The sequence below is a fragment of the Antedon bifida genome, chromosome 6, assembly GCF_963402885.1.
Source record: "Antedon bifida chromosome 6, ecAntBifi1.1, whole genome shotgun sequence".
NCBI classification, from domain to species: Eukaryota; Metazoa; Echinodermata; class Crinoidea; order Comatulida; family Antedonidae; genus Antedon; species Antedon bifida.
The window spans coordinates 18224276-18251265 of NC_136231.1; the positions used below are offsets into that span (position 1 = coordinate 18224276).

General features: G+C 36.7%; 3 protein-coding genes across 3 annotated transcripts; all 3 read left to right on the forward strand.

The window, feature by feature from the left end:
• Positions 1-1274: 1274 nt before the first annotated feature.
• LOC144845348 (histone deacetylase 3-like) lies at positions 1275-11214 on the forward strand. Its single transcript, XM_078702613.1, has 11 exons — positions 1275-1398; positions 1832-1914; positions 2127-2351; positions 3042-3154; positions 3720-3853; positions 4126-4280; positions 6052-6206; positions 6677-6735; positions 7416-7495; positions 8156-8316; positions 9391-11214. Exons 1-11 carry the CDS (start codon positions 1341-1343, stop codon positions 9461-9463), a joined length of 1296 nt encoding a protein of 431 aa, XP_078558739.1. The 5' UTR covers positions 1275-1340; the 3' UTR covers positions 9464-11214.
• A 630-nt stretch (positions 11215-11844) lies between these two features.
• On the forward strand, positions 11845-14427 carry LOC144844963 (uncharacterized). Its single transcript, XM_078702079.1, has 5 exons — positions 11845-12261; positions 12714-13115; positions 13307-13443; positions 13550-13640; positions 13907-14427. Exons 1-5 carry the CDS (start codon positions 12053-12055, stop codon positions 14061-14063), a joined length of 996 nt encoding a protein of 331 aa, XP_078558205.1. The 5' UTR covers positions 11845-12052; the 3' UTR covers positions 14064-14427.
• Positions 14428-14608: 181 nt separating this feature from the next.
• Positions 14609-26212, forward strand: LOC144845683 (uncharacterized). Its single transcript, XM_078703110.1, has 9 exons — positions 14609-14857; positions 15744-15879; positions 16038-16326; positions 16629-16793; positions 17091-17178; positions 20947-21130; positions 21899-22129; positions 23969-24055; positions 24235-26212. Exons 1-8 carry the CDS (start codon positions 14609-14611, stop codon positions 24052-24054), a joined length of 1428 nt encoding a protein of 475 aa, XP_078559236.1. The 3' UTR covers position 24055; positions 24235-26212.
• The last annotated feature ends 778 nt before the right edge of the window (positions 26213-26990 follow it).

Below are 26990 nucleotides of genomic sequence, written 5' to 3' on the forward strand. Positions count from 1 at the left end.
TAATGAGGATGTTCTTTATAAATTATAACAAGTATCAAAATAAGCAGCTAAGCTATGTTAAATAAGCTTTTGCATTTATGCAGCACAGTAACCCAAATTCTCTCACTTTTGTTGATGTAAAATGTGTTATGCAACTCCAGCCTAATTAGACACATAATGCTACTTGACAACTAAATGGGATAATGTCTTTTTTGTTGTAAAACACAGTTTAAATAAAGTGCACTGTTAACAATTACTTTGCCCATAGGCAGTACGTTTAAAAAATAAACATTAAATCTAAATTTTATATTTGATCAATTGTCCAGTTTAATACAAAATATTGTTCTTTATGATTTAGGTAATAAAACTGTAGATATGTATATATGCATTTCATGTTTTTCTTTTTGTATCTAATTAATTTGACTTTTGATGCGCCTATATATGTATATATGCTTAAATATTACTTTGAAATATCTGTATGTACATACATTAAATATTATTATTAAAACAAACTGGGTATGTTATTTATATGTACCCAAATATCCCTAAATAAAATGCTTAGCTTTTTATGTACTTCAAAAAATGAAATAAATTTCTAACACTTTATTTAAAATTGTGTTTTGTGTTTGTTCTTTTAAAAAATATATTGGAGGAACCTGCTTGTCTCAGGAGGAACACAACTTGTTACAGACATACTTGAGAGAGCATTATCGTGATATGTGTATGAATACTTTTCATTCATAAATATTGTCTTTGTCTCCTGCATGAATTTAGTGATGGGCTGGTGTATGATGTGATGAGCAAACCATGTACAGTATTAATGATAGTCAAGAGAGATGACAGTGGTGAAGGTTTAAAGTGTTTCTTTCTTGTTTTGTGCTTTCACAAAATCCTGTGGGAACCCCTTTGAAACAAGCCTTTGGGCTTAAAAAAGGGTTATCCCGGCCCCTGCTTTCCATGTTTTTTTTCTCAAGTCTTTGTATTATTCTATGTATTTATTTTCATTTATATTTTATGCTGTTTTGAAAGCAATATATTACTCACTTACTACTTACTGGATCTATCTGTTCCTGGATGTTATATCAAAGGTGAGGCACAATTTGAGAAAGAAAAGAAATCAGTCAAATTTTAAAAAAACCATGCATGATCATATAATGGTACACAATCCCTGATTATAAATTGTGACCCTATCTATTTGGATAATTCTATTGGATGAGAATTCGTCCCTCTATGAACAAATATAGTAATGCCACTTTTGCGTGCCATAGTAAGTTTTTTGTTAAAAGAATCTTTTTGTTGTTGCGGTCAAAAAAGAAGCGGCTTCGGGTAGAAATCACAGATTTCAGTGATAAAAAATAGTTATGTCCAAAAAAACTATTTCTTACTTTTACGATGCTGACGTGGGGAACTTTCACTATGGTTCGTATGAAAAGAAATTTGATTGTATAAATGATTGATTTCTTGCCTGTGTTGTCTAGGCCTAGCATAATAGGCCCACAAAGGTCAGTCTGGGCATCCGGGCGAAGTTATTGGGATGGCATTCACGGGTAGTAGGATAGGTACTAGCTAGGCCTAGGCCCTAGTGTATTGTGATTGGTATGATTAGAACCTTGTTTTTATATGTTCTTCAATTTCTAATCCATTCAAAGACCAAGTTCTCTCTCTCCCCGAACCGTCTGTCAATTAAATTAGCATGGATGGAACAAGTAATCAGAATTAATCATCAATTGTCATCATTATTAATAATTATTGATGATGTACACTCTCTGCCAAGTATATAGGTAGCGTATATTGAAAAATATGAACAAAGAAAACAAATTGACACGATATCGTATTTTCTCTTATTTTCCAGGTCCTGGACATCCGATGAAACCACACCGTCTTGCCTTGACACACAACTTGGTACTCCATTATGGGTTATACAAAAAGTTACAGGTACAAATGTAATGTGTGCTGTACAATTAGTATGAGCTAGGCATGTATTGGATTGCACTGCCTTCCATAACAGTACATCGGAAGATGATTCCTCAATTTTGTTTAATGATACCAGTTCGTAGGACATTGTATGCACTAAATAAATATATGTATCAACAAATATATTATTTATTATAATTAATCATAATTATCTTATCTTTTCTCTGTTCTAGGTGTATCGACCATACAAAGCTACTGTTCATGATATGTGTCGGTTTCATTCCGAAGATTACGTAGACTTTCTGCAGAAAGTAACTCCCCAAAATATACAAAATTACACCAAAAGTCTTAGTCATTATAATGTAGGGGACGATTGTCCCGTCTTTCCCGGACTCTTTGATTTTTGTTCGATGTACACCGGTGCTTCCCTAGAAGGTGCTTGTAAGCTCAATAACAATGTAAGTTTTGTTTAATTTGTTTATCTTTGACTTTTTGTTTTAAGGTTTGCGTGGCGCGAATAAACACTCAAAGTAAGCTTATGTCGACATGGAACTTAAAGGACTCAACTGTGTCGACATAAGCACTCTGAGCAACTGATTGAATGATAAAATTCCTCCGAGGGAATTAAACCTGTGACCACCTAATATTGTTTTATGTATTTTAATTTAAATTTATAGAGAACTCCCTCCTTACTTAATATCAGTTCTTTTGTACTGTAATAAAAAAAACTGCTCAGGTTAAAGATGTATTGTCCCCCAAAAACATGAAAAATGAAGATTAATAGGTCATTTTGCAGTTTTAATAAAGTTATTTACTTCTGTAAAAAAAAAATAGTTATTTCACTAAAACAAAAGAAACATTTAATTTTGACCAAAAACTATTGTCTGACAAACAATTTTTTGCTATTACATTTTTTTCGGTAACTAATTTAGTAAATAACATTAAAATGGCATATTAAACATTTTTTTTAAAAATATTTTTTGGGGGACAATATATCTTTAACCTCTCTTAAGATGAATAAATAACTTGTTTTGCCTGTTCTAATTTATATTGTAACAATTATATATTATGTAACGTTTTTGTTGAAATAAATGTGAAGATGAATGAATAACAGTCTTAATTCAAGTGTAATATATTTTTTTTTTCAGCTGTGCGACATTGCTATCAATTGGTCTGGAGGGCTACATCATGCCAAAAAGTTTGAAGCATCAGGGTTTTGCTATGTTAATGACATAGTTATTGCAATATTAGAATTATTGAAGTGAGTTTTATTAGTTTAGTTATTAACTTTTCTGCTGTGCCATGATTAATCGTATGTAAATTGTTTCTTTATACATTGTGAGTGTCCATGTTGAAATTTCTATACAATGGGCTTACCTACGTTAGACTATTGCTATAGCAAAGACAGGATGTGTTCCTCGAATAACAATTTATCTTATTGTATCCAAAATTTGGTATGCAGGACAACAAGAATGTTCGTATCTTATAATGTAATTTAGTAGAGAGCATGTCATGGGAAAAAGCCCTGACTTTACACACACACACAGCCACTGTCACACACAGCCACTGTCGCACACTGTCGCACACAGCCACTGTCGCACACTGTCGCACACAGCCACTGTCGCACACAGCCACTGTCGCACACAGCCACTGTCACACACAGCCACTTACCTAGGAAGGTATGAGGCTTATAGTTACAAAATCTGCAACTTGTTGAAGTCGGCAACTTAATAGAAGAAGAAGGATCGTAAATCTAATATTTCAATAAATATCTTGCCAGCAAACAATTTATTGCTTGAAATGAGTATAAGTATTTCTCCACCTAGATATCATCCGAGAGTACTATATATAGATATTGATATTCACCATGGAGATGGCGTTCAAGAAGCGTTTTACCTCACAGATCGTGTCATGACTGTCTCCTTCCACAAGTATGGTAACCAATTCTTCCCTGGCACAGGTATGAATTATTTGTAAGGCTTACTTGTAAGTACAATGCAGGGGCAGATTCAAAGGGGAAGGGGGCAGGGCCAGCTGGCCCAGGCCCCCTCTAAATTTCACAAATTGTAATGCAAAAGATAGGACATCAAATTAAGTTCAACACTTCATTTCACTATTTTAGGCCCTGACTCCCCCCTTCCCCCTATTTCAAAATCCTAACTCATTGGTCCTGGTTTCCCCAATTTCAGACATCCTGATATATAGATTTGAACATTAATTTCTTGTCCACAGGAGATATGTACGAAATTGGAATGGAAAGTGGACGATATTATTCAGTCAATGTGCCATTGAAAGATGGTATTGATGATGCTATGTACTCAGACCTCTTTAAACCAGTCATACAGAGTGTAATGGAGTATTACAGACCAACCTGTATAGTTTTACAAGTAAGTTCTTTAAATAGTCAAATATACCTTGTTATTGTTATTCATATAACTACTACATCTACTGTTATTCAAGAAATCACAGTGCCAAAAAATAGTGAAATGTTACAGTTACCACACTCTTTTCCTTACTAATCTGTACCTATTATATCAAAGGTTTTTTCAGACTTGATGGAACTCTCTCAATCTCTCCCAGTGTTTTAAATTAAACTTGTTGGCCAGTGAAAATATGATGCACACATAAATACTATTTAGGCATGTCTTTAATGGTCTTTAATTACAACAAACATTGAAAAGTGGTACAGTCAACACTCCCAAATATGGGACACTTTTGGCTGGCCAAAATTTGCCTGGTTTTCCAGAAAGCTTGGGAATGTGTTTTTAATAGTAAAAAAGAATTTGGGAGCTTTTGGACCTTAATAAAAGTCTTGTTCTGGGAGAGTTTGTGGACTGTTATTGGGAGAGTTTGTGGACTGTTATTGGGAGAGTTCAATAGTTTGTTATATTACATAGCCTATGTAAATACGTGAACGTGATTGGTTGAAACTGCGTCACATGACTACCGCTGCGAGGATCGTAAATCGTATATATCCTCGAGAACGATGATATTGACCGATTAATTTTCGCGTAATTATCGTGTCCCCTGTCATTAAACATATACATTCTTGAGTTCGATGATATTGACTGTGTAATTTTCGTGTGGCAACACTCGCGTTTGCCGATAAATAAACAAAAGTCATCTACTGGATCTTGAACCTGGGTGGAATTGTCACTCCATCGCAAGATAACGCTTCTACCGCTGCGCCACAGAGCTTGCTTGAAGAAATTAATCATCTAAACTATTTAAACTATGCATACATAGCGCCCTCATTTGTTATTAGTCCTCCCTAAATGTGATGAAACACCGTTTGTGATTGGTCAATACTCACGGTAGTTACTTAGTAACTAGTACGCACTGAACATCCGGTGATTCGGCTCCTCAAAGAGAAGAAGACGAATTGTTTATTCGGCCTACCTGATTATAATATTATTATTAATAGGCTTATTGATGGAAATTCTTCTGTTAATTTAAACAACCTAGGCCTAAGTGAATATTTCATTGCCAAGGAATCATTAATTAGTAATTATCTGTATATTATTCTTCGCAAGGTGTCTAGGCAGGCTTGTTTACATACAATACAAATACTATAGGAGGCCTAGCCTAGCTTCACCCAACGCAGCAGACTTGTTCTTGGCTATATAATATAACAGATATCGCCTTTTATATCGGTTATATATAAGATTTAACATCCCCTCGGGAATGATATTATGTTCTCGGGGAATATATATTTCCTCGAACATAATATCATTCCCTCGGGGATGTCAAATCTTATATTTAACCTCTAAGCAGTCAATATCTGTATATTAGTTTTACTTTTTAACTAACACACATTTTATACTTCAAATTGCGTATTCATTAAAAGGTATTGTTGATATAAAGTTTGCGGTACACCACATATATTAGTTCTGAAAAGAACTGTTGAGTTTCTCGACGTTTCGATCAATATGCTTTGATCGTCCTCAGGAATGAGAATTGGAGTCACTCACTCCTCCTCAATCCTGAGGACGATCAGGATATATATAGCATATTGATCGAAACATCGAGAAACTCAACAGTTCTTTTCAGAACTAATATACGTGGTGTACTGCAAACTTTATATCAACATTTGATTTTGCCATGCAAACCTTCAAACAATACATTAAAAGGTAATTATATTGTATGTTGTCATTTTAGTGTGGAGCAGATTCCCTTGGCTGTGATAGACTGGGCTGCTTCAATCTTAGTATCAAAGGACACGGAGACTGTGTCAATTACATCAAATCTTTTAACCTACCTCTACTAGTACTAGGCGGTGGCGGTTATACTGTCAAAAATGTTGCAAGATGTTGGTGAGTATTCAGTTTAAACTTTGTTTAATTCATAATTATTTTAAAAGTCAATTACTTATTTTTGGTTATTAATAAATTTAATTTACATGCATTCAACTTTAGGAGAGGCATGGGTACGAGACATGTCTGTGTCATATTGCAAATATACTTGGCTTAAGCAAGATACTTTACTCCAATTGCCTCGTCCTTCAGATTGCATGTAAAGCTGTTGGTCCTGTGTACATACAATGCAAATGGGCATGATAAAAAACTTGATACAGTATTCTAAAAAAGATTAGGAGATTGTCTCCCAGTGTGCTGATCATGATAGCCAATGCACTTTGTGACTGCTGTAGGTCCGTAGGAGAACTAATCTGAATCCTCAGTTTTAATACATTTACATTGTCTGAAGTGTGAAATAAGTAATTCTAGCTTTATATTTTCATGTTGTTTTGTTTTTCATTAATTAAATTCATAATCCCCTTTTTTAGGACATATGAAACTGCTTTACTGCTAGATGAAGAAATTAACAATGAACTTCCGTACAATGGTAAGAAGAAATTAGAGGTTTGGGTGATTAATTACTAGAGAGCTTTGATTGGCAACAACCGACAAACCAAACTATGTCATTTCATTGTATGCATACAGGGATATTGGGATGAGTTTCCTTGCTCCCCACCTCAACACAGATTTGATGGTTTCTAGGTCCAGGCGACATCAATTTTTTTTTTAATTTCATTTATTTCAAATATCGTTATCGCAGCCAAAGCTGAATTACAAGGATATTTACATATTATAAATATTATCATTAATATTATTCATTTAGAAGCGAGAAAAGGTATGGGACTGCACTTTTTCTATATCTCTCAACTCTGCATTTGGGTTGTTGATACTTTACACGTCTTAGTTTCATGTTACTTACATTCTTCACTGGAAACCATTTTCCAAAATGAATACTTTTCAAACAATTCAGAGCAAACTTATAGCATAGATTACGCCTTCTATCAGATAAAGTGTCTAGAGAAAGATCCTTAAGTGCTTGGTCATAACATATGTATCGATTGACCTGACCTTGGTATGTTGTCGGTCATCGCAAATCGTAAGCTCCCTATTAATAGGTGCTGAGCTGAATAACACATAATTTTTTTTGCAAAAGTTATTCGAAATAATTATTTAAAACACTTTTTAGCTCATTTTGAAATAACTTGTTTTATGTTATTGTTTTTATAGATTACTTTGAGTATTTTGGGAATGATTTTACACTACATCCCGACACAACTACACGGATAGAAAATAGCAATTCTAGAGCAGTAAGTTACTTTTTTTTTTTTTTATTCTTTAATGCATATGTGACATGTTTTTATCTTTTAAACATATATTTAATTTCCATCCAACAGTGTATAACATCTCCAACCAATTGTTAAAAACCATACCATTTTATAAGCAAAAAATTCTCTTTTTAAATAAAATGCATTTTTGTAATAATATCTATTATTTGTTTGTGTATATAAGTAAGAAAGTAAATTTATTGTCATTTGTAAACATATATAAAAAACATTTACATTGAAATGAATTGAACGGTTTCGGCTAACAACAAATAAAAACTACATGGTGAAACTATTTCCTGCTGGGCACACCGGTATTTCTAGTACTGGTTTCGGGTTGGTAAAAAAACAGCCTAGGACAGTAGATTCTCTATTAAGGGGACACCATCAGGACCCAATATAGAGTCCCCTTACTAGAAGTGTCTCCTGAATAATGTAGTGTTAAAACATATATTTCTCCTTGTTTGTTTCACAGGGAAGTGTCCCCTTAATATGGAAGGGTTCTACTACATGTATACTATACTTTTACATACCTATATTTGTATAAAAACCTAGAAAAAATACTTCTTATAAAATAAGTGTAGATCCGTAAATAACAACGATGAACACTATATTTAATCAGGTTACCCTAAAAATGTTTTTCAGTACATAGATCAAGTAAGGCAATCTGTTCAAGATAATCTAAAATGTTTACAACATGCACCAAGTGTACAAATGCAACATGTACCAGATAGTTTACTAAGCTTAGAAAATACAGAAGAAGCTGACCCAGACTCGAGAAACAACCAAACAGAGCAAGATAACAGGTATTACTCTATTTATAAAGCTCTGTCTACACTAACAAACTTTATATGATCAAAAAATGTGATTCCAAGCACTTCGATCTTGGGCAAGTGAGGCTATTTGTTCAGCTTTTATCATGCCTTCGTCGTACCCTAGTTTGACCATAGGCTGAATAAGATGTTCGAGGACGTCCAGACCTCCCTTTTGCCATGAGTTGGTATATAGAGAGCGTATGTTCTTGCAGGCTCTTCCTCTGGCAGACAGAGAATGTTCCCAAGGAGTCTTAGCTGGCAGTTCCTTACACAGTTGAAAAGGGGCTCAGAGTTGTGTCCATATTTGGACATGATGATGTCATATCACTACCATATTTAAGCATATCACTACTATATATGGGCACATCACACTTTTTTTGTCAAACTAGGTTGATAGTGTAGACAGAGCTTTACATTAAACATTTCAATCTTCTATCAACTAAATCTGAAGTATGTCATGTTTCAGGACCATTCTATAGTCACTGCCAGATAGACTTTCTTTATCAGTGCTTCTATGAATGGATGCCTAGTTGCGAGCAGGAATGCTAGTAGATCAAAACCAGTACTGTCATGACATTACTCATGGCAGAGAAGTGTGATGAATACAAGTTTGTTTGTAAATGTTTGAATTCTTTCTTTCAAGTTTGGACATCTTTACTCTCTGCCATCTAACCTTTGAATATGCTTTGTCCTCTTGCTGGTTTACTTGTAATCATAAATAATTATGTAGTCTTGTTGAAAACCTGTGAGATATTTCACTTAATTTAATAAATATTTTAAGTATTTCCCTAAAATTGTATTCACTTTAGATGGGAGATTTTTCTTAATTTTAAGGATAAGTGTTTCCCTAAACCTAAGTGTGAATGGTGAATATGGCCACTGCTACTTAACTGGGCAAAATCTATTTAGAAAAAATTAACTCATGCATGCAATTTATGCTAAAAATAGTGGTTTTATTTGTGCTTTTAAAGGGTCACTAAATATTTGTGAGTTGTATATGTGTGATTTGTTATGGGTCTTTTATATATTAAATATTATGTAATTTTAATTGACATTTTCTCACAGAATTGAACCTGCAAATGAACTGTTTGATGGTGAAAAAGACCAAGATAAGGAAGATGGAGTTCTAGATGTATGATGGTAATTTACACAAGACCAAACTAATGATTTCCAATTAGTATGTACAAATTGCTACCTAGGATTAACAACTGGCATAGTAGTATGACATGGAACTAATCCCTCCATGTTTATGGTAGCATGGCATGGCTTCCAATTTCAGGGTTGTAGGTTCAATTCTTGGTTTGGTTAAACCATGTTCTGATTTGGATTAGCTAAAGTACATGAGAGCTTTAGCATCAGATTTTAAAATTCAGCAGATTGTGTGCTTTAATACAACAGTAAGGCAATGTAAAGCATTGTCTATTAGTCCCATACCACATACCTTTGTTGCTTATTTCCACTGTATTTGTACTACAATAGCTAATTCAGTTCATTCGTTCTATGCCTAAAGCTCTGTCTACACTATCAAACTTTATGTAACAAAAAAAATGTGATGTGCCCATATACGATGATGTCATATCACTGCCATATTTGGGCACATCACACTTTTTTTTGTCAAACTAGTTTGATAGTGTAGACAGAGCTTAAAAAGATACATTTTTACAAATTTTGTTTTCACATGTGAAAATTGTCATTCTTCACAGGTTTAATCTTGTTTTTTGTTTGTTTATGGGCAAGTGTTTCATCTTCAGTATTATGTTTGATATTTGTTAAGTCGTAGCAGTACTGTAGTTGGCAAGTTGTTGAGCTTGCAGTTTATGTATATTTGAGGGTTATATTATACTTATATGTCAAGACAGTGACAATAAGCCATTTATTAATTAATATGAATGAATATAATTTTTTTTTTTACATACATACCTTTTTAATTTTGAGGAGGATATTTAAAACAAAAACTATTGTTATTTTGTTTGTGTGATTGGCACACATTGTTTATTAAATGTTAATTATCAAGTTTTCTTTGAATAAATATGATATAAAAAACAGTAAATGAGTTACTTAATTAGGATTTTTTATGAAATATTATTTGTATTTTGTGTTTTGGATCAGTTAATTTTTTTGAATGAATTTATTTCAAAAACAGTAAATTAAAATCTTTAAAAATGAAATAGTATAATTTGAGTAGTTTCCATTTTGTATTTCTTTCACATTTTGAAATTGTAAGATTAATATATATTTAGAAAAAGAAAATGTATAGAATATGGCCGAATTGTTTCTAGTTACTAAACTTAAAATGCAAGCATGTGCTCATACCAGACCACATGCTTGCATATTATTTAAGAAAATGTGCATAACATACAAATTGTTCACCTTTTATTTTTATATTTCCTAGCTTTTCAACGTTTTTGTATGTTCTAATATCTTATAGAAATACAAGGTTATGTTTTTAATAATTTGGCCATAAGATTGTACCAACCACTTCACTTTGGTTCTCTCTACACTATTAAACTTTTGTGACAACAAATATGATGTGCCCATGTACGGACACAATGACGTCATATCGTACCATATTTGGGCACATCACATAGTGTAGACAGAGCTTTAGAATATGCAAACTCGTCAAACCCCAAGGAGTGGGTGACTAATACTGAAATATGTATATATGCTATTGACATGTGTTTACCATTATTTATTATGTAAGGACTCTGAGATGCAAGTTTGCTGCTATTAGTGAATCTAGTTAATAATAGATGTAAAATGATTTGTATTTATTTCTGATAATAATTAGTTTAGTATTGTCAATATTCTTATTAAATTTAGACCCAAGGTTTAATGTAAGTCGATTATAAATCTTTTGTATATAATATGTAATAAAATACCGTTCCTGTATTTATCGATGATCGATTGTGTTATTACTGTGGAGTGTATTGTTATAGTAGCGAGTCTTTTCGGGAAGGATATTGTGTTTTTGACAGACCGCGACGAGTGGAACGCGTATTACGTCAACAACGGTCGCTGAACAAAAGATATGAACCCAGAGATAGAGATTAATCAGTAAACTCCTCCAAAGCACTGCCAGAATGCCATATGCTGCATGGAGGTATAAAATTAGATACCTCCATGTATCATTAGTTTCAATAATTTTGACTCCGAACGTTTCAAAATCAAGTGTTAACGCACATTGAAACTTGCAAATTTCGTCGTTACTTTAACCAGGGATTAGAACTCCTTGCTTTAACTGTTAAGGTTAAAAACTTTGCACCTCAAGATTATAAAAATCTAAAAATCATAGTTATTTGGAAAAAAAATAACGCACAATAATTCCTCGTCCTGCTGACATTCATCATTATATTAATGGAGCAACTAAAATGAATATTCACTCAATCGAGTTGGTTCCTTTCGAACTGATCTGCATCACATTAAATAAACAGACCAATATACAGACATAGCCTACACCCAGTCTGGTCCCCACAGTGATGTCCCCATAACATACTAATCTACAACATATGCACAAGGATTTTAGCTTTAAGCATCATTGTTTGCGCTTTTACCACATATTTTGTATGCAAATAATATTGTGAATGATCAATCGTAAATTCCACCACCAATTGCTATTTGCATATACACACAAGAAGATGCAGGTGGCGTGTGCGTCTTTCAGTTACCGGATTGTACTGACATTTTGAAGGCGTTGTACGTAATCGTTAAGCCCCGAAATCAAATAATAATGGAATATTTTGTTAATAGTAGGCCATTATTAATTCCTAGCTATCATAGTTACCTCAATCTGTCGTCTACTAGATCAGCTACTAGTGCGACGATTCGTGGTGATAATCTGGGTAGTGTTTTACCGGTGTCGAATGTGCATCGCCTGACTGGGAATCGTGTCGACGTATATCAATACATTAGTTGTTCACCAGAGAACGTCATTCTTAGGTAAGTTTGATCATTTATAATTCATTCATTAAAAAATAATTAAGTTACCATATAGCACACGTCCATACAGTAATTTGGAAGACGATGGACCAGTGTTCCAGGTATTATATTTGGCGTCACCATACATCCTCATCAACAAAATCGTCAGTACAGTATCACCACAATATTGTAATCGCAAATACCTCCACAATCACTCACACCATACCACCGCTGGTCATCATCATATTCATATATTTTATAGCAAGTTAGTGTAATACATATAAAATAGAACCGCCTATTAAGGGACCCAATAAAGTATCTCCTTGATATAGTGTCCAATGTTATAGTCGTAGTGTTAAAACAGTTATTTCCCTTCGTTTGTTTAATAGTATGATGTCCTATGAATAGAGGGGTGTCCTAAAGAAAGAGTTGTGTTGTATATTTTTGTTACGTAATGTTTTTATCTCTTCCAGGAGCTGGCTGCACTTGCGGTCGTATGCGGCTAACCTCTTAAACCATCCACAACATATCCGCCCATTCGTTCCTTTCGACAACACATTCGGCACATATGCGTTTAGCCAACCTATAAGTATTTATAGTAATATTTATAGTAATAATAGTACTTCGTCGTTCCAAGTTTATTCAAATGATTCACCTTCAAGTAACGAAGGAAGTGGATGGATCTGTGATGATCCTAATAATACAAATTTAGGCATTTTAGAGGATAATAATCGTGCCAATGGAAGCCGTACTGCTGGCAGACGAAAACCAAGGCGGCCTCAGAAAAGCGCGGTAAAAGGTGATCCGACATTCCGAGGTGTGGCATTTTACCTAGAGCTGCGCCAGGGAAGAATACGTTTACGTACTTATAGTGGGTACGTATTTGTATAAATGATTTAAAAGTTTAGCAATAGGTATAGCCTATCACTTCTCAACCCAAGCCGGCCAATTGGTATTAAAAGAATAACCGGGGGTTTAAATAAGTGAGAAAATTGAGAAATTATTACTGGGTAGGCCTAAATATTTATTTTAATTATGAGTATTAATTTATATGTGCTCACAACAGATTAATAAGACGGAAATACAAGTCGTATCAGCAACACAAAGTCAAAGAATTGAATTCATCGGCAGACAGTATCTCTGAACTTGAAATAATTCCCTCTAAAAGGGCTCCAAAGAAATCATACACTCACAATGAAATAGGTAAATGTATTTATATTCTAAAACCCTTGACATAACTAGCCTAAACATAATTATGAGCCAATGTTTACATTTTTATTCAATCGTACTTTTGTTACCTCCGTTTTAGGAAAGATATGTTCTTCGTGCGGTACCAAAAAGACGCCTCTTTGGCGTGATGCTGAAGATGGTACTCCGCTATGCAATGCCTGTGGCATAAGGTGGTCTTTAAACTATTAAACTTAGGCCTAATAAAAAATACAAATAAGCGAATAAGTACGAACATGGTACGAACAAACAAAATTGAAAAAGCAAATTCTCAGCTATCACAAGAAAACAATATCGGTTTACCAAAGCCCACACCTTCTCCATATGCCGATTGCTTGTATACTGTAGGCCCTACCGTTAGTACTACTTTAGTACTACTACCTTTACTAATTATAAAATGTATTTAAAATGTGTCACGTCTGTCTTCGTTATCTTATAGATACAAAAAGTATCGAATTCGATGCGTAAGTTGTTGGTTCATACCACGAAAGGAGGGTAAAGCTAACACCAAATGCCATCGATGTGGAGATCCACTCAGAGTAGCTCTAACAAAAAGAAGATATGCAGGACAACAGCCTTCCACGGTGCATGTTTAAGTATGGCTAGAACTACAAGTGTAAAAATCTTAAAAGTACTACTACATTACTAAAGATACAGTTACTAAGAATAACCAGTGAAAGAATTTTAAGTTATAGTTAGTTTCCGTCATAAACGGATAAGTCTTATATAGATTTTAACAACCAAATGTGTTTGATGATATCCATTTGTTTTTGTATTGTAATGTTTGAGGCCGCAATTGCAATTGTTCACAATTTTGTTATCGGTAAATTATTGGATATTTTACGTAGAATTATAGAAGTATGTTTTTTACCAATTGGTTTGGTATATTGGTGGTGCTTACTTGTATTGTAATGTTGACATTTTTAGATGTTTCTGAATAATAAAGAATTACAAAAACGATCAACGTTCTATCATTTGTGCTTCAGTTACTGCTTCACTCTTAAATTAACTTTTACATTAGTTGGCAATAAAATCTGAATATTGATGTCATACTTGTCGGTAAGAAAAACACGAAGAAACTTTTTAACTTTAAAAGAGGGCGTCCTTTAAGTATATCCATTCCCAGAATGCATCAATCATCATGTCAGCCTCCATGTCGCAGTTGGTGTTTCGCTTAGAAACGGTGAAATTCCGTCAAAAAAAGCTAATTTGGAAGCATTTTGAAACACTGGGAGATGGATTGAATAACAAAAATTCATTTGAACATGAACATTCTGCTCGAAGTATCAGCAGTGGTGATATTTCGTGCATTCCAGTCGTCATAGAATTTCGGCGGTTGCTAGGCCTATTTTCGTCGACGTCGTCTGACAAAGGTAGTGTGATTCCCACGGTAAGTGTGGGGCTTGGGGCATACAATAATGGGCCTAGTCATGGCCTAGATATAAAAACTACTCCCATGTCATGAGTATAACTATAATCTTAGTAGCCCTGGCCTAGTATTTTAAAATATACATTTTCTGGTAAAAGTAAAATATCTAAAATAAAAACAAGTAAAAAAGAAAAGGTGAAAATTCATCTGAATCTTAGACCGGCCCTCCTCAGACCTACCTAGGCTAGGCCTATTATGCTAGTAGTAGTAGTAGTAGTAGGTCCTAGGCTAATAAATAGTAATACATTACTAGCTAGGCCTAGCTCTATTAATTTTGCACTCATCACAACTCCATTGGCATTGCCAAGGCCTAGGCCTAGAGGATGCCTAGAGAGATATTTATTTTTGTCTTGAGCATTCATTATGCACTTGTCAATTGTATGACCCACTATACGACCCCCGGGAGAGGTGCGTCATGGGTGCGTCATTTACAAATAATTACTGACGCAGGGGTGCGTCAAAAAACCTAGATGGTACGTCACATCAATGAACAAGGTGTGTCAATGTCCGTCACTTTACCACCCACCATATCATAAACAACATGGTCACAGTGCGTCAAAATGGGTGTGTCATGGTCACCTAAAGGTAAGTCACCTTTTTGACGCATGGGTGCGTCGTGGTATTCAAAAGTATGACGCACATCGGACAAATGACGCACCTCTCCCGGGGGTCGTATAGTGGGTCATACAATTGACAAGTGCATTAATTAGTTACTACTCCATACAAAATACCAGTCAGAAGTTGATTTTATCCACCAACCGATATCTTTAGACTTTGTAAACCATGCTGCACAGTACGAGTCTGTATTATCAATTATAAGTATAACTGTCCAATTTTTTATTATTAGGTTTGCAATAAGGAGCTTCTTCATGCTGTTGTTGGTCTGTACGATGTATGCCTACCAGATATAACACCTGAAGTACTTTATCATACAGTGTGTGGCAAATATGCTAAGACTATTATTCTAGTTCGCGAAAATTCAGGTTGGTTGCATTTTAAGTTTTTTGATTACAGTTATGAAAAATATTTGTAAAAAAAAAAAATTTGTGTAAGAGCCACAGGGTAAAACATCTGTTTAAAAAAAAGAAAATTTATGGTAATTATTTAATTATGCTAGTAAAGTAGTGTTCTTTTCTTGCAGAATTAATAAATGACTTGACAGAAAAAACGAAAAGGAGATGTAAACAAGAGCCTACAGAAACCAAAGGCGAGGCCAATGACTTGAATACTGACTTTAAATCTGCTGATCCAACCTGTACATCTAATGACAAAGAATATACACCAGAGGATGCGATGCTTGGTGATGAACCTGTTTTAAAGCAAGAATTTGAAGGAGAAGATAGTTTAGATGTTGAGGAGAGACTAGGAACCTTTGAGGATGTGTTTAGTGACACAGATGAGGAGGAAGATGAAGAAGATTCTAGTTCCAGGTACAAATTGTCCTTTAATTGTAATAATGAATACCATTAGGTGGGGGAATTATCTAGTAAATATTTCTATGGACCACAAATGATAACTTTTGTTATTTGACATCCGTTTGTACTGCTGTACCTTAAATATGATTAAATTATATTAAAACTATGAATCTTGGGAGGGAGGTATCTTACTTGCTACACACTGGATAGCTGTTTATACTTGAGATACATTTTAGCAGTCCATTCCATAAAGATATTTTTTTGGTTGAAATGTAAGATTTATAATTGAACAATTTTATTTTTTGATTTGAAATTAGTGAAGATGAAGACTATTCGACAGGACTTAAGACATTTCTAAAGTTAGTGCATGAACGTCGGGAGAAGCGACAGAAAGCTTGTAGAAAGGGAGAAGCAATTGCAAAAGATTCTGTTGGAATTGAATCACAAATTGTAGCATGTGCTACCTGGAAGAAATCACATATGTAAAGTACAATATTTGAGTTACATTGCATAACATGTTTTTTGTATATATCTTACCAAATAGTGCCTTACTACATTGAAACACTGATTCCTGTCTGATCACTGAAGCACATTGGGCCTGGTAGGGATATCGGGTGGGGTATGGCATAATGGTCAGTAATAACGGACTAGCATATAAAATGCATTTGTTTTGTATTAAGAAATACACTCTCATTTCCTCGCCCTTTGGATGGTTTGATAAGTTGGTCTTCTGAATGAAAAGTAACAGAAAAATCATCATATAATTATTTTCATTTCAGTTGTCCTGGCGAGAAGATCATTCAGATTTGCTTAATGGGTGTTAGAAAGAAATGTCGAAAATGTGGCATTGGAAAATATCTAATTAAGGTAAATTAATCTTGATTAGCTTGCTATTAAGTATTATATTCACATTGATATAGCATGTTTGATTCAATTCATGCATGTCTTGGTTTAATTTATGGCAGTAGTTTTTATTTTCTTTCAAACACTATATTCACACATTCTTGACCCTGGGGAACACATGCTTGACCCAGGGGAACACATGCTTGACCCAGGGAACACATGCTTGACCCAGGGGAACACGTGCTTGATCCAGGGGAACACGTGCTTGACCCAGGGGAACACGTGCTTGGCCCAGGGGAACACGTGCTTAGCCCAGGGGAACACGTGCTTGGCCCAGGGGAACACGTGCTTGGCCCAGGGGAACACGTGCTTGGCCCAGGGGAACACGTGCTTGACACAGGGGAACACATGCTTGGCCCAGGGGGACACATGCTTGACACAGGGGGACACATGCTTGACACAGGGGAACACATGCTTGACACAGGGGAACACGTGCTTAACCCAGGGGAACACGTGCTTGGCCCAGAGGAACACGTGCTTGACCCAGGGGAACACGTGCTTGACCCAAGGGAACACGTGCTTGACCCAGGGTAACACGTGCTTGACCCAGGGGAACACGTGCTTAACCCAGGGGAACACGTGCTTGGCCCAGAGGAACACGTGCTTGGCCCAGAGGAACACGTGCTTGGCCCAGGGGAACACGTGCTTGGCCCAGGGGAACACGTGCTTGGCCCAGGGGAACACATGCTTGGCCCAGGGGAACACATGCTTGGCCCAGGGGAACACATGCTTGGCCCAGGGGAACACATGCTTGGCCCAGGGGAACACATGCTTGGCCCAGGGGAACACATGCTTGACACAGGGGAACACATGCTTGACACAGGGGAACACATGCTTGACACAGGGGGACACATGCTTGACACAGGGGAAGACATGCTTGACACAGGGGAACACATGCTTGACACAGGGGAACACATGCTTGACACAGGGGAACACATGCTTGACACAGGGGAACACATGCTTGACACAGGGGAACACATGCTTGACACAGGGGAACACATGCTTGACACAGGGGAACACATGCTTGACACAGGGGAACACATGCTTGACCCAGAAGAACACATGCTTGACCCATTGACACAGGGGAACACATGCTTGACACAGGGGAACACATGCTTGACACAGGGGAACACATGCTTGACACAGGGGAACACATGCTTGACACAGGGGAACACATGCTTGACCCAGAAGAACACATGCTTGACCCATTGACACAGGGGAACACATGCTTGACACAGGGGAACACATGCTTGACACAGGGGAACACATGCTTGACACAGGGGAACACATGCTTGACACAGGGGAACACATGCTTGACCCAGGGAACACATGCTTGACCCAGAGGAACACATGCTTGACCCAGGGGAACACATGCTTGACACAGGGGAACACATGCTTGACACAGGGGAACACATGCTTGACCCAGAAGAACACATGCTTGACCCATTGACACAGGAGAACACATGCTTGACACAGGGGAACACATGCTTGACCCAGAAGAACACATGCTTGACCCATTGACACAGGGGAACACATGCTTGACACAGGGGAACACATGCTTGACACAGGGGAACACATGCTTGACACAGGGGAACACATGCTTGACACAGGGGAACACATGCTTGACCCAGAAGAACACATGCTTGACACAGGGGAACACATGCTTGACACAGGGGAACACATGCTTGACACAGGGGAACACATGCTTGACACAGGGGAACACATGCTTGACACAGGGGAACACATGCTTGACCCAGGGAACACATGCTTGACCCAGAGGAACACATGCTTGACCCAGGGGAACACATGCTTGACACAGGGGAACACATGCTTGACCCAGAGGAACACATGCTTGACCCAGGGGAACACATGCTTGACACAGGGGAACACATGCTTGACACAGGGGAACACATGCGTGACACAGGGGAACACATGCTTGACACAGGGGAACACATGCTTGACACAGGGGAACACATGCTTGACACAGGGGAACACATGCTTGACCCAGGGAACACATGCTTGACCCAGAGGAACACATGCTTGACCCAGGGGAACACATGCTTGACACAGGGGAACACATGCTTGACACAGGGGAACACATGCTTGACACAGGGGAACACATGCTTGACCCAGAAGAACACATGCTTGACCCATTGACACAGGGGAACACATGCTTGACACAGGGGAACACATGCTTGACACAGGGGAACACATGCTTGACACAGGGGAACACATGCTTGACACAGGGGAACACATGCTTGACACAGGGGAACACATGCTTGACCCAGAAGAACACATGCTTGACCCATTGACACAGGGGAACACATGCTTGACACAGGGGAACACATGCTTGACACAGGGGAACACATGCTTGACACAGGGGAACACATGCTTGACCCAGGGAACACATGCTTGACCCAGAGGAACACATGCTTGACCCAGGGGAACACATGCTTGACACAGTGGAACACATGCTTGACACAGGGGAACACATGCTTGACACAGGGGAACACATGCTTGACCCAGAAGAACACATGCTTGACCCATTGACACAGGGGAACACATGCTTGACCCAGAAAAACACATGCTTGACCCATTGACACAGGGGAACACATGCTTGACACAGGGGAACACATGCTTGACACAGGGGAACACATGCTTGACACAGGGGAACACATGCTTGACACAGGGGAACACATGCTTGACCCAGAAGAACACATGCTTGACCCATTGACACAGGGGAACACATGCTTGACACAGGGGAACACATGCTTGACACAGGGGAACACATGCTTGACACAGGGGAACACATGCTTGACACAGGGGAACACATGCTTGACCCAGGGAACACATGCTTGACCCAGAGGAACACATGCTTGACCCAGGGGAACACATGCTTGACACAGGGGAACACATGCTTGACACAGGGGAACACATGCTTGACACAGGGGAACACATGCTTGACACAGGGGAACACATGCTTGACACAGGGGAACACATGCTTGACACAGGGGAACACATGCTTGACACAGGGGAACACATGCTTGACACAGGGGAACACATGCTTGACCCAGGGAACACATGCTTGACCCAGAGGAACACATGCTTGACCCAGGGGAACACATGCTTGACCCAGGGAACACATGCTTGACCCAGAGGAACACATGCTTGACCCAGGGGAACACATGCTTGACACAGGGGAACACATGCTTGACCCAGGGAACACATGCTTGACCCAGAGGAACACATGCTTGACCCAGAGGAACACATGCTTGACCCAGGGAACACATGCTTGACCCAGAGGAACACATGCTTGACCCAGGGGAACACATGCTTGACACAGGGGAACACATGCTTGACACAGGGGAACACATGCTTGACCCAGAGGAACACATGCTTGACCCATTTTCACAGGGGAACACATGCTTGACACAGGGGAACACATGCTTGACACAGGGGAACACATGCTTGACCCAGGAGAACATGCGCTTGATCCAGGGGAATATGTGCTTGTCCCATGTGGTTTTCTAAGACTGCAGGTGGTCATACCGTATATCTTGTGTAATGTGTAAATCAAATTTCTTAAACCAAATTAATATTGTTGTATAATTGTCAATGGTGGTAGTACTAGGCTGTCTCAAAAAAACTTTATTGTGAAGTAGAAAGGAAAGGCCTGAATAAATAGATTGTCCATAATATCTAATTTCAACCATTATTAAATATACATTTCAGATGGTAAAGGACACTACATTAGTTGGAATATATGATTCGTTAGTGGTATATGCTGACCCTGGTGCAGTAGACTTCTTTAAATCTTTTGGATTCAAAGATGATATAGTCCTCAACAGCAAATATGAACAACTTGTAGATAATTGGACTAATAGTACAATGATGTGTTATTTACCACCTTTTACAGGTACAATTTCTTTTTAAGATCTGCTATCTTCTTATACTGCTGCTATTCAATGCTCTCAATAATAATCAAACGTCTAAGATCAAGAGCTTGTTTCAGTGTGAAAGTGAATGAAAACCTACAATGAGTAGAGCTAGCAAATCGGTATCCATTTAGCCATGATTGTGTCGTTTCTCTATGCTCAGGTTTTGATTCAATTTCACAAAGTATCAAAATTAGTACTACCTACATCAACTTCCATCTCAACATTGATTGAAAGTGCCGTGTATATTCTATTTCTAAAATATCTATATATTTCATAGTCAAAATTAACAAGTAGCGGCACTGTAGCTTATTAATGTACAGGGTATTTGATTTAAGTCCTAATTTTCTTGCGTATAAATGTACGTACTGTTATGACATTACAAGCATGACGAACATTACCTTATTTGGTATTCTACGCGTAAGATACGCCCTCAATTTGTTACTGTACACGGTCTTAGCTAGGACTGTTTTATAACAATGGTCTAACAGGGGTGGCTTTAGTAAGACTGTCTATCTGATAAAGTCGGCTTTAATCAGTGAGTTAAGACCATCCATAAAAGCCAGAATTATTATTATGTTAAGCTCTGTCTACACTATCAAACTAGTGTAATTTGACAAAAAAAAATGTGCCCAAATATGGTAGTATGCCCATATATGGTAGTGATATGACATTTTTTTTGCTAGTGTAGACAGAGCTTTAAATATGTTTAAAAAAACAAATTCAGACAACATGAATACTTTTTTCAGGCCATACCTTAATGCAGGGGAATGATGAGTTATTAGACATGGATGCCATGGAGCTGGAATTTGAAAAATTGACAAAGAGAAGTCGAGACTTTTACCAAACTCAATACCACTGTATGGAAAGACTTAAACATGAGGTTTTGATGTTAAGAACAATAGTACAATCTCAGAAACAGTCTATTAAATCACTCAGCTTCGACAAGGAATTACTTCAGAAAAAGTGTTATTCATTAGGTAGGTTCATTACATGATTTGGTAGACAACTACCTTCTAAACAACTACTGCCTAGACAACCACCCCTATGTCTAGAGTTCAACTACTGCCTAGACAACCACCTCTATGTCTAGAGTTCAACTACTGCCTAGACAACCACCTCTATGTCTAGAGTTCAACTACTGCCTAGACAACCACCCCTATGTCTAGAGTTCAACTACTGCCTAGACAACCACCCCTGTGTCTAGAGTTCAACTACTGCCTAGACAACCACCCCTGTGTCTAGAGTTCAAATACTGCCTAGACAACCACCACTATGTCTAGAGTTCAATTACTGCCCAGACAGCCACCCCTATGTCTAGAGTTCAACTACTGCCTAGACAACCACCTCTATGTCTAGAGTTCAACTACTGCCTAGACAACCACCTCTATGTCTAGAGTTCAACTACTGCCTAGACAACCACCCCTATGTCTAGAGTTCTACTACTGCCTAGACAACCACCCCTATGTCTAGAGTTCAACTACTGCCTAGACAACCACCCCTATGTCTAGAGTTCAACTACTGCCTGGACAACCACCTCTATGTCTAGAGTTCAACTACTGCCTAGACAACCACCCCTAAGTCTAGAGTTCAACTACTGCCTAGACAACCACCCCTATGTCTAGAGTTCTACTACTGCCTAGACAACCACCCCTATGTCTAGAGTTCAACTACTGCCTAGACAACCACCCCTATGTCTAGAGTTCAACTACTGCCTAGACAACCACCCCTATGTCTAGAGTTCAACTACTGCCTAGACAACCACCCCTATGTCTAGAGTTTAACTACTGCCTAGACAACCACCCCTATGTCTAGAGTTCAACTACTGCCTAGACAACCACCCCTATGTCTAGAGTTCAACTACTGCCTAGACAACCACCCCTGTGTCTAGAGTTAACTACTGCCTAGACAACCACCCCTGTGTCTAGAGTTCAAATACTGCCTAGACAACCACCCCTATGTCTAGAGTTCAACTACTGCCCAGACAGCCACCCCTATGTCTAGAGTTCAACTACTGCCTAGACAACCACCTCTATGTCTAGAGTTCAACTACTGCCTAGACAACCACCCCTATGTCTAGAGTTCAACTACTGCCTAGACAACCACCCCTATGTCTAGAGTTCAACTACTGCCTAGACAACCACCTCTATGTCTAGAGTTCAACTACTGCCTAGACAACCACCCCTATGTCTAGAGTTCAACTACTGCCTAGACAACCACCCCTATGTCTAGAGTTCTACTACTGCCTAGACAACCACCCCTATGTCTAGAGTTCTACTACTGCCTAGACAACCACCCCTATGTCTAGAGTTTTTGATGATATAAATCCATATGTAGTACAAGTTGATTTGTTTCTTGGTATAAGTCAAACAATTGGTAACCCTAGTCGGGGAAGAGTGACATTAATTTCACTCTTCCTTATGGCTGTCTACATTTTGCTTTTCTCTGTGTGAATAATTTTCATTATATTATACAATGTAATAGATTGAAAATAATTGTATTTGCTTTAATCCAATATTAATCCCTTTTTAATCCTTTATAATACTATGAAACCAAATGAAATTATTTTCAATTTAGTACTATAGTTAATTGCACTCTGTTAGTACCCATGTTTACATAACATATTATAGTCCAATAAATCCAAAGGCAAATTACTGAAAAAATGCTTTGGGTATCATTGGCTGAATCTCAATGTAGATACAAAAGAAAATAAGCAAAAAGCTTAATCAACACAAAGTAAAACAGCCTGAAACATTTGCAGAGCTTTCGGGCAACACAAGTTTGTATTCACTTACGACCAAATAAATATTATTATTTAGAGAAAGATTGTCTGTTACTGAAAATGCGAGCTTTGAAGTCTGGGATAGATCTTGAACCTGACCACTTCTACAGTGGGGATAGTTAAGGTAATTTGCATGTTATATATATTTTAGTACTTTATTGATAAAAGAAAGCAATGTAATCTCCATTTTTTGTATATAATTATGATGTAATTTGTTTTCTTGTATTATTAATTAATGGATTAAATTTATTGATTTATTTTTGACATTTCAATGATGATAATTGTTATTTTATGTATCGACAGACAATTTGAAGACGTCTCTCTCTCATGCAAGTACCTACCTATATTGATCATTTGTAAGGTAATTTTGAGTACCAAAACAGATAAGAAAGCCAAGAAGGTAACACTAAATCTATAGTCCATCACATATATTAAGGTATTGTTCCTTACACTAAACATTTGATTTAAGTAAAAAATCATCTTACTTAAATAATATGTGATCTGATGAATCGTCTTTGTGTTATGCATACAAGGAAAGTGACTTCAATGGCGCAAAGGGTTATGATTGTTCAGCATTGGCTAAATCCAGGGGCCCCGGACCTTACGGGGCCCCTGAACAAGAACCAGAGGAAAAACAGGCATTAAGATAAGTCGGAAATTACTAAAAAGCCCAAGGGCCAGTGTTGAAGGGCCACTAAGGGTCCTTAAACCAGGGCCGCAGGCATCTGCATTACACCAAAACTGGGAAAGTGGTGATTGTACCACAAAGAAATGATGACTCACTTTTCCATGCAGTTTTTGCCATGTTCTATGATACAGAGAAATGTTATTTTTACCGATGTTCATAATTATAACTGTATATTTTTTTAAATGATAAGTATATCTATTGTGTTGATGTGTAAAATGTTTTTGATTAATTCCATTAGTTTTTGTAATATTAGATGCTTCGGGAAAATGACACGTATATTGTTGTACAGTACTTTGAGTAAATTCTTGCAATAATGTTAAGTTTCTACTGGTCGGGTTTAATAACTTTATTTAATAGCTTATTTTTTATGGGGGCACTTGCTCATATGAATCATGAATTGCCGTATAAACTATTTCATCAGTGATTCCAAAAAATTTGGGTACATAAAAGTACACATATTAATCATTTTTATCCAAGTTTATTCTATTGCATGCTGGGTTTCGTGATGACTTGTTTCTTATCTAAACTGAAAAATCGCCTTTATAATATAATAAACTATTTCATTGGTGACTCCAAAAAAGTCAGATACCTAAAAGTACACATATTAATCATGTGTATCCAAATACACCTAGTGATGTTATTGAACAAGTTGATTCTATTGCATGCTAGGTTTCGTGATGACTTGTTTCTTATCTAAACTAAACAATTAATTATCTCGGTTTTCTAAGTAGATTGAAATAGAACTTCATTGAAACTCTCTGATTCAAATTCTATTAAAAAAAGTGCTGTTGACTCGTAGGCATGTCACCATAAGTACGATGCTTAATTGTGTTTGATTACACTGCTTTAACAATGACAAAAACAAGTCATTAGTCTAGACATTAAACCATTGGAATGCTGACTTCAATTGAATGTTCAGTGGTTGAAATTCTTGCTGCTGTAATGGTAAAATAAACTTCATGGTTTTTTCTGCAGTTTCGTAAATTCAATGATACATACTTTTGCGTCAATGTGAAAGAGTAAATTATAGCTTATATTTTACTCCCACGATCTTTCTGCAATTCCTAATGTTGCTCTGTAATTTGTATTTCTAATAAAATGATTAAATGTTTATAGGATCAGACTGCGATCTCACTAAAGATTATCCCCATAGTCAGCTGCGGCTTTTGATAAGAAGTGCATTTAACTACATAGGTTTGTCACAATAAAAAATTACCATAAATCAAGTGGTATTATGAATGAAGAAAAAATCAGAATAACTATTAATTATAACACAAGTTAAACAACTGACAACGTGTAATTTATTGCGTCAAATGCTTTCCCTTGCGATACGCTTTAAAATACCAAAAATTGATGCATTTGTATATACATATGTTTAATGTATAGTTTTGATCCAACTTTACTTTTAAAGAAATCCAGATGATCACATAATAAATGTCAAAATGTTGATATTAGGCAAAATAAAAAGTTTTTAGTTCTCAAAACAAATTAGGAGCTTTTGGACCTCAAAAAGGTTGCTTTTAGGATAGAATTGAAAAATCGAAGCAATCGAATTGTCACTTGTGATTGATCAAATTGTCACTTGTGATTGATTGATCAATTCACTTACGATTGATCAATTTCGCTCTGGTTTTTGCTTGCGTCCTTGCGTTGCGTCCTAGTGCGAACCAAGCATTATACACAACTATGTTTTGTCACGTAGTCGTCTACTGTGTATTTCCATTTTTGATTTTTAATTTCAGTTATTTTTTTCTTCTTTTTGGTTGAGTCTGTTTCAGTTGTTGCATTATTTTCCTGCTGGTATCTTAAATTGTTTTTATTATTTTTAATATTGTTGTGAATTGTATTTATATGGTTTTTAAATTAAATATATAATAAAAATATATTAAATATAAATACTGTGAATTTATGAGCATATGCTAACGATGTAAAGGTGTAGTTTCAATAAATTATTTACAGAATTTGATTGAATTGTATTTTTAAACATTTTTGAATTTTTAATGAAAACATTGTTTCAAAAATACTATGTGTGTTAAATGATTCGTGAAAATGTTAATTCTGTAGATTAATTTACTAGATTTTGTCACTTCGCAATAAAGAAACAGAGTGAAGATAATCTTTTTGATCTTGTTAAATGTCAGGTAAAAATGCAATGCTATTTTTATTTTAAAAAAACAAAACAATACAGTATGTTTTTTTTTAATACATTAGTCCCATATACATATAGTGCACTTAGTCCCATATACATATAGTGCACTTAGTCTCATATACATATAGTGCAGTTTCAAGAACTTGGTACACTGTTTGAAGAATAGTAAGGGATCGTCTCCCGGTGTGGTGATCTTGGTAGTTTCTGCACTGCTGGCTGCCG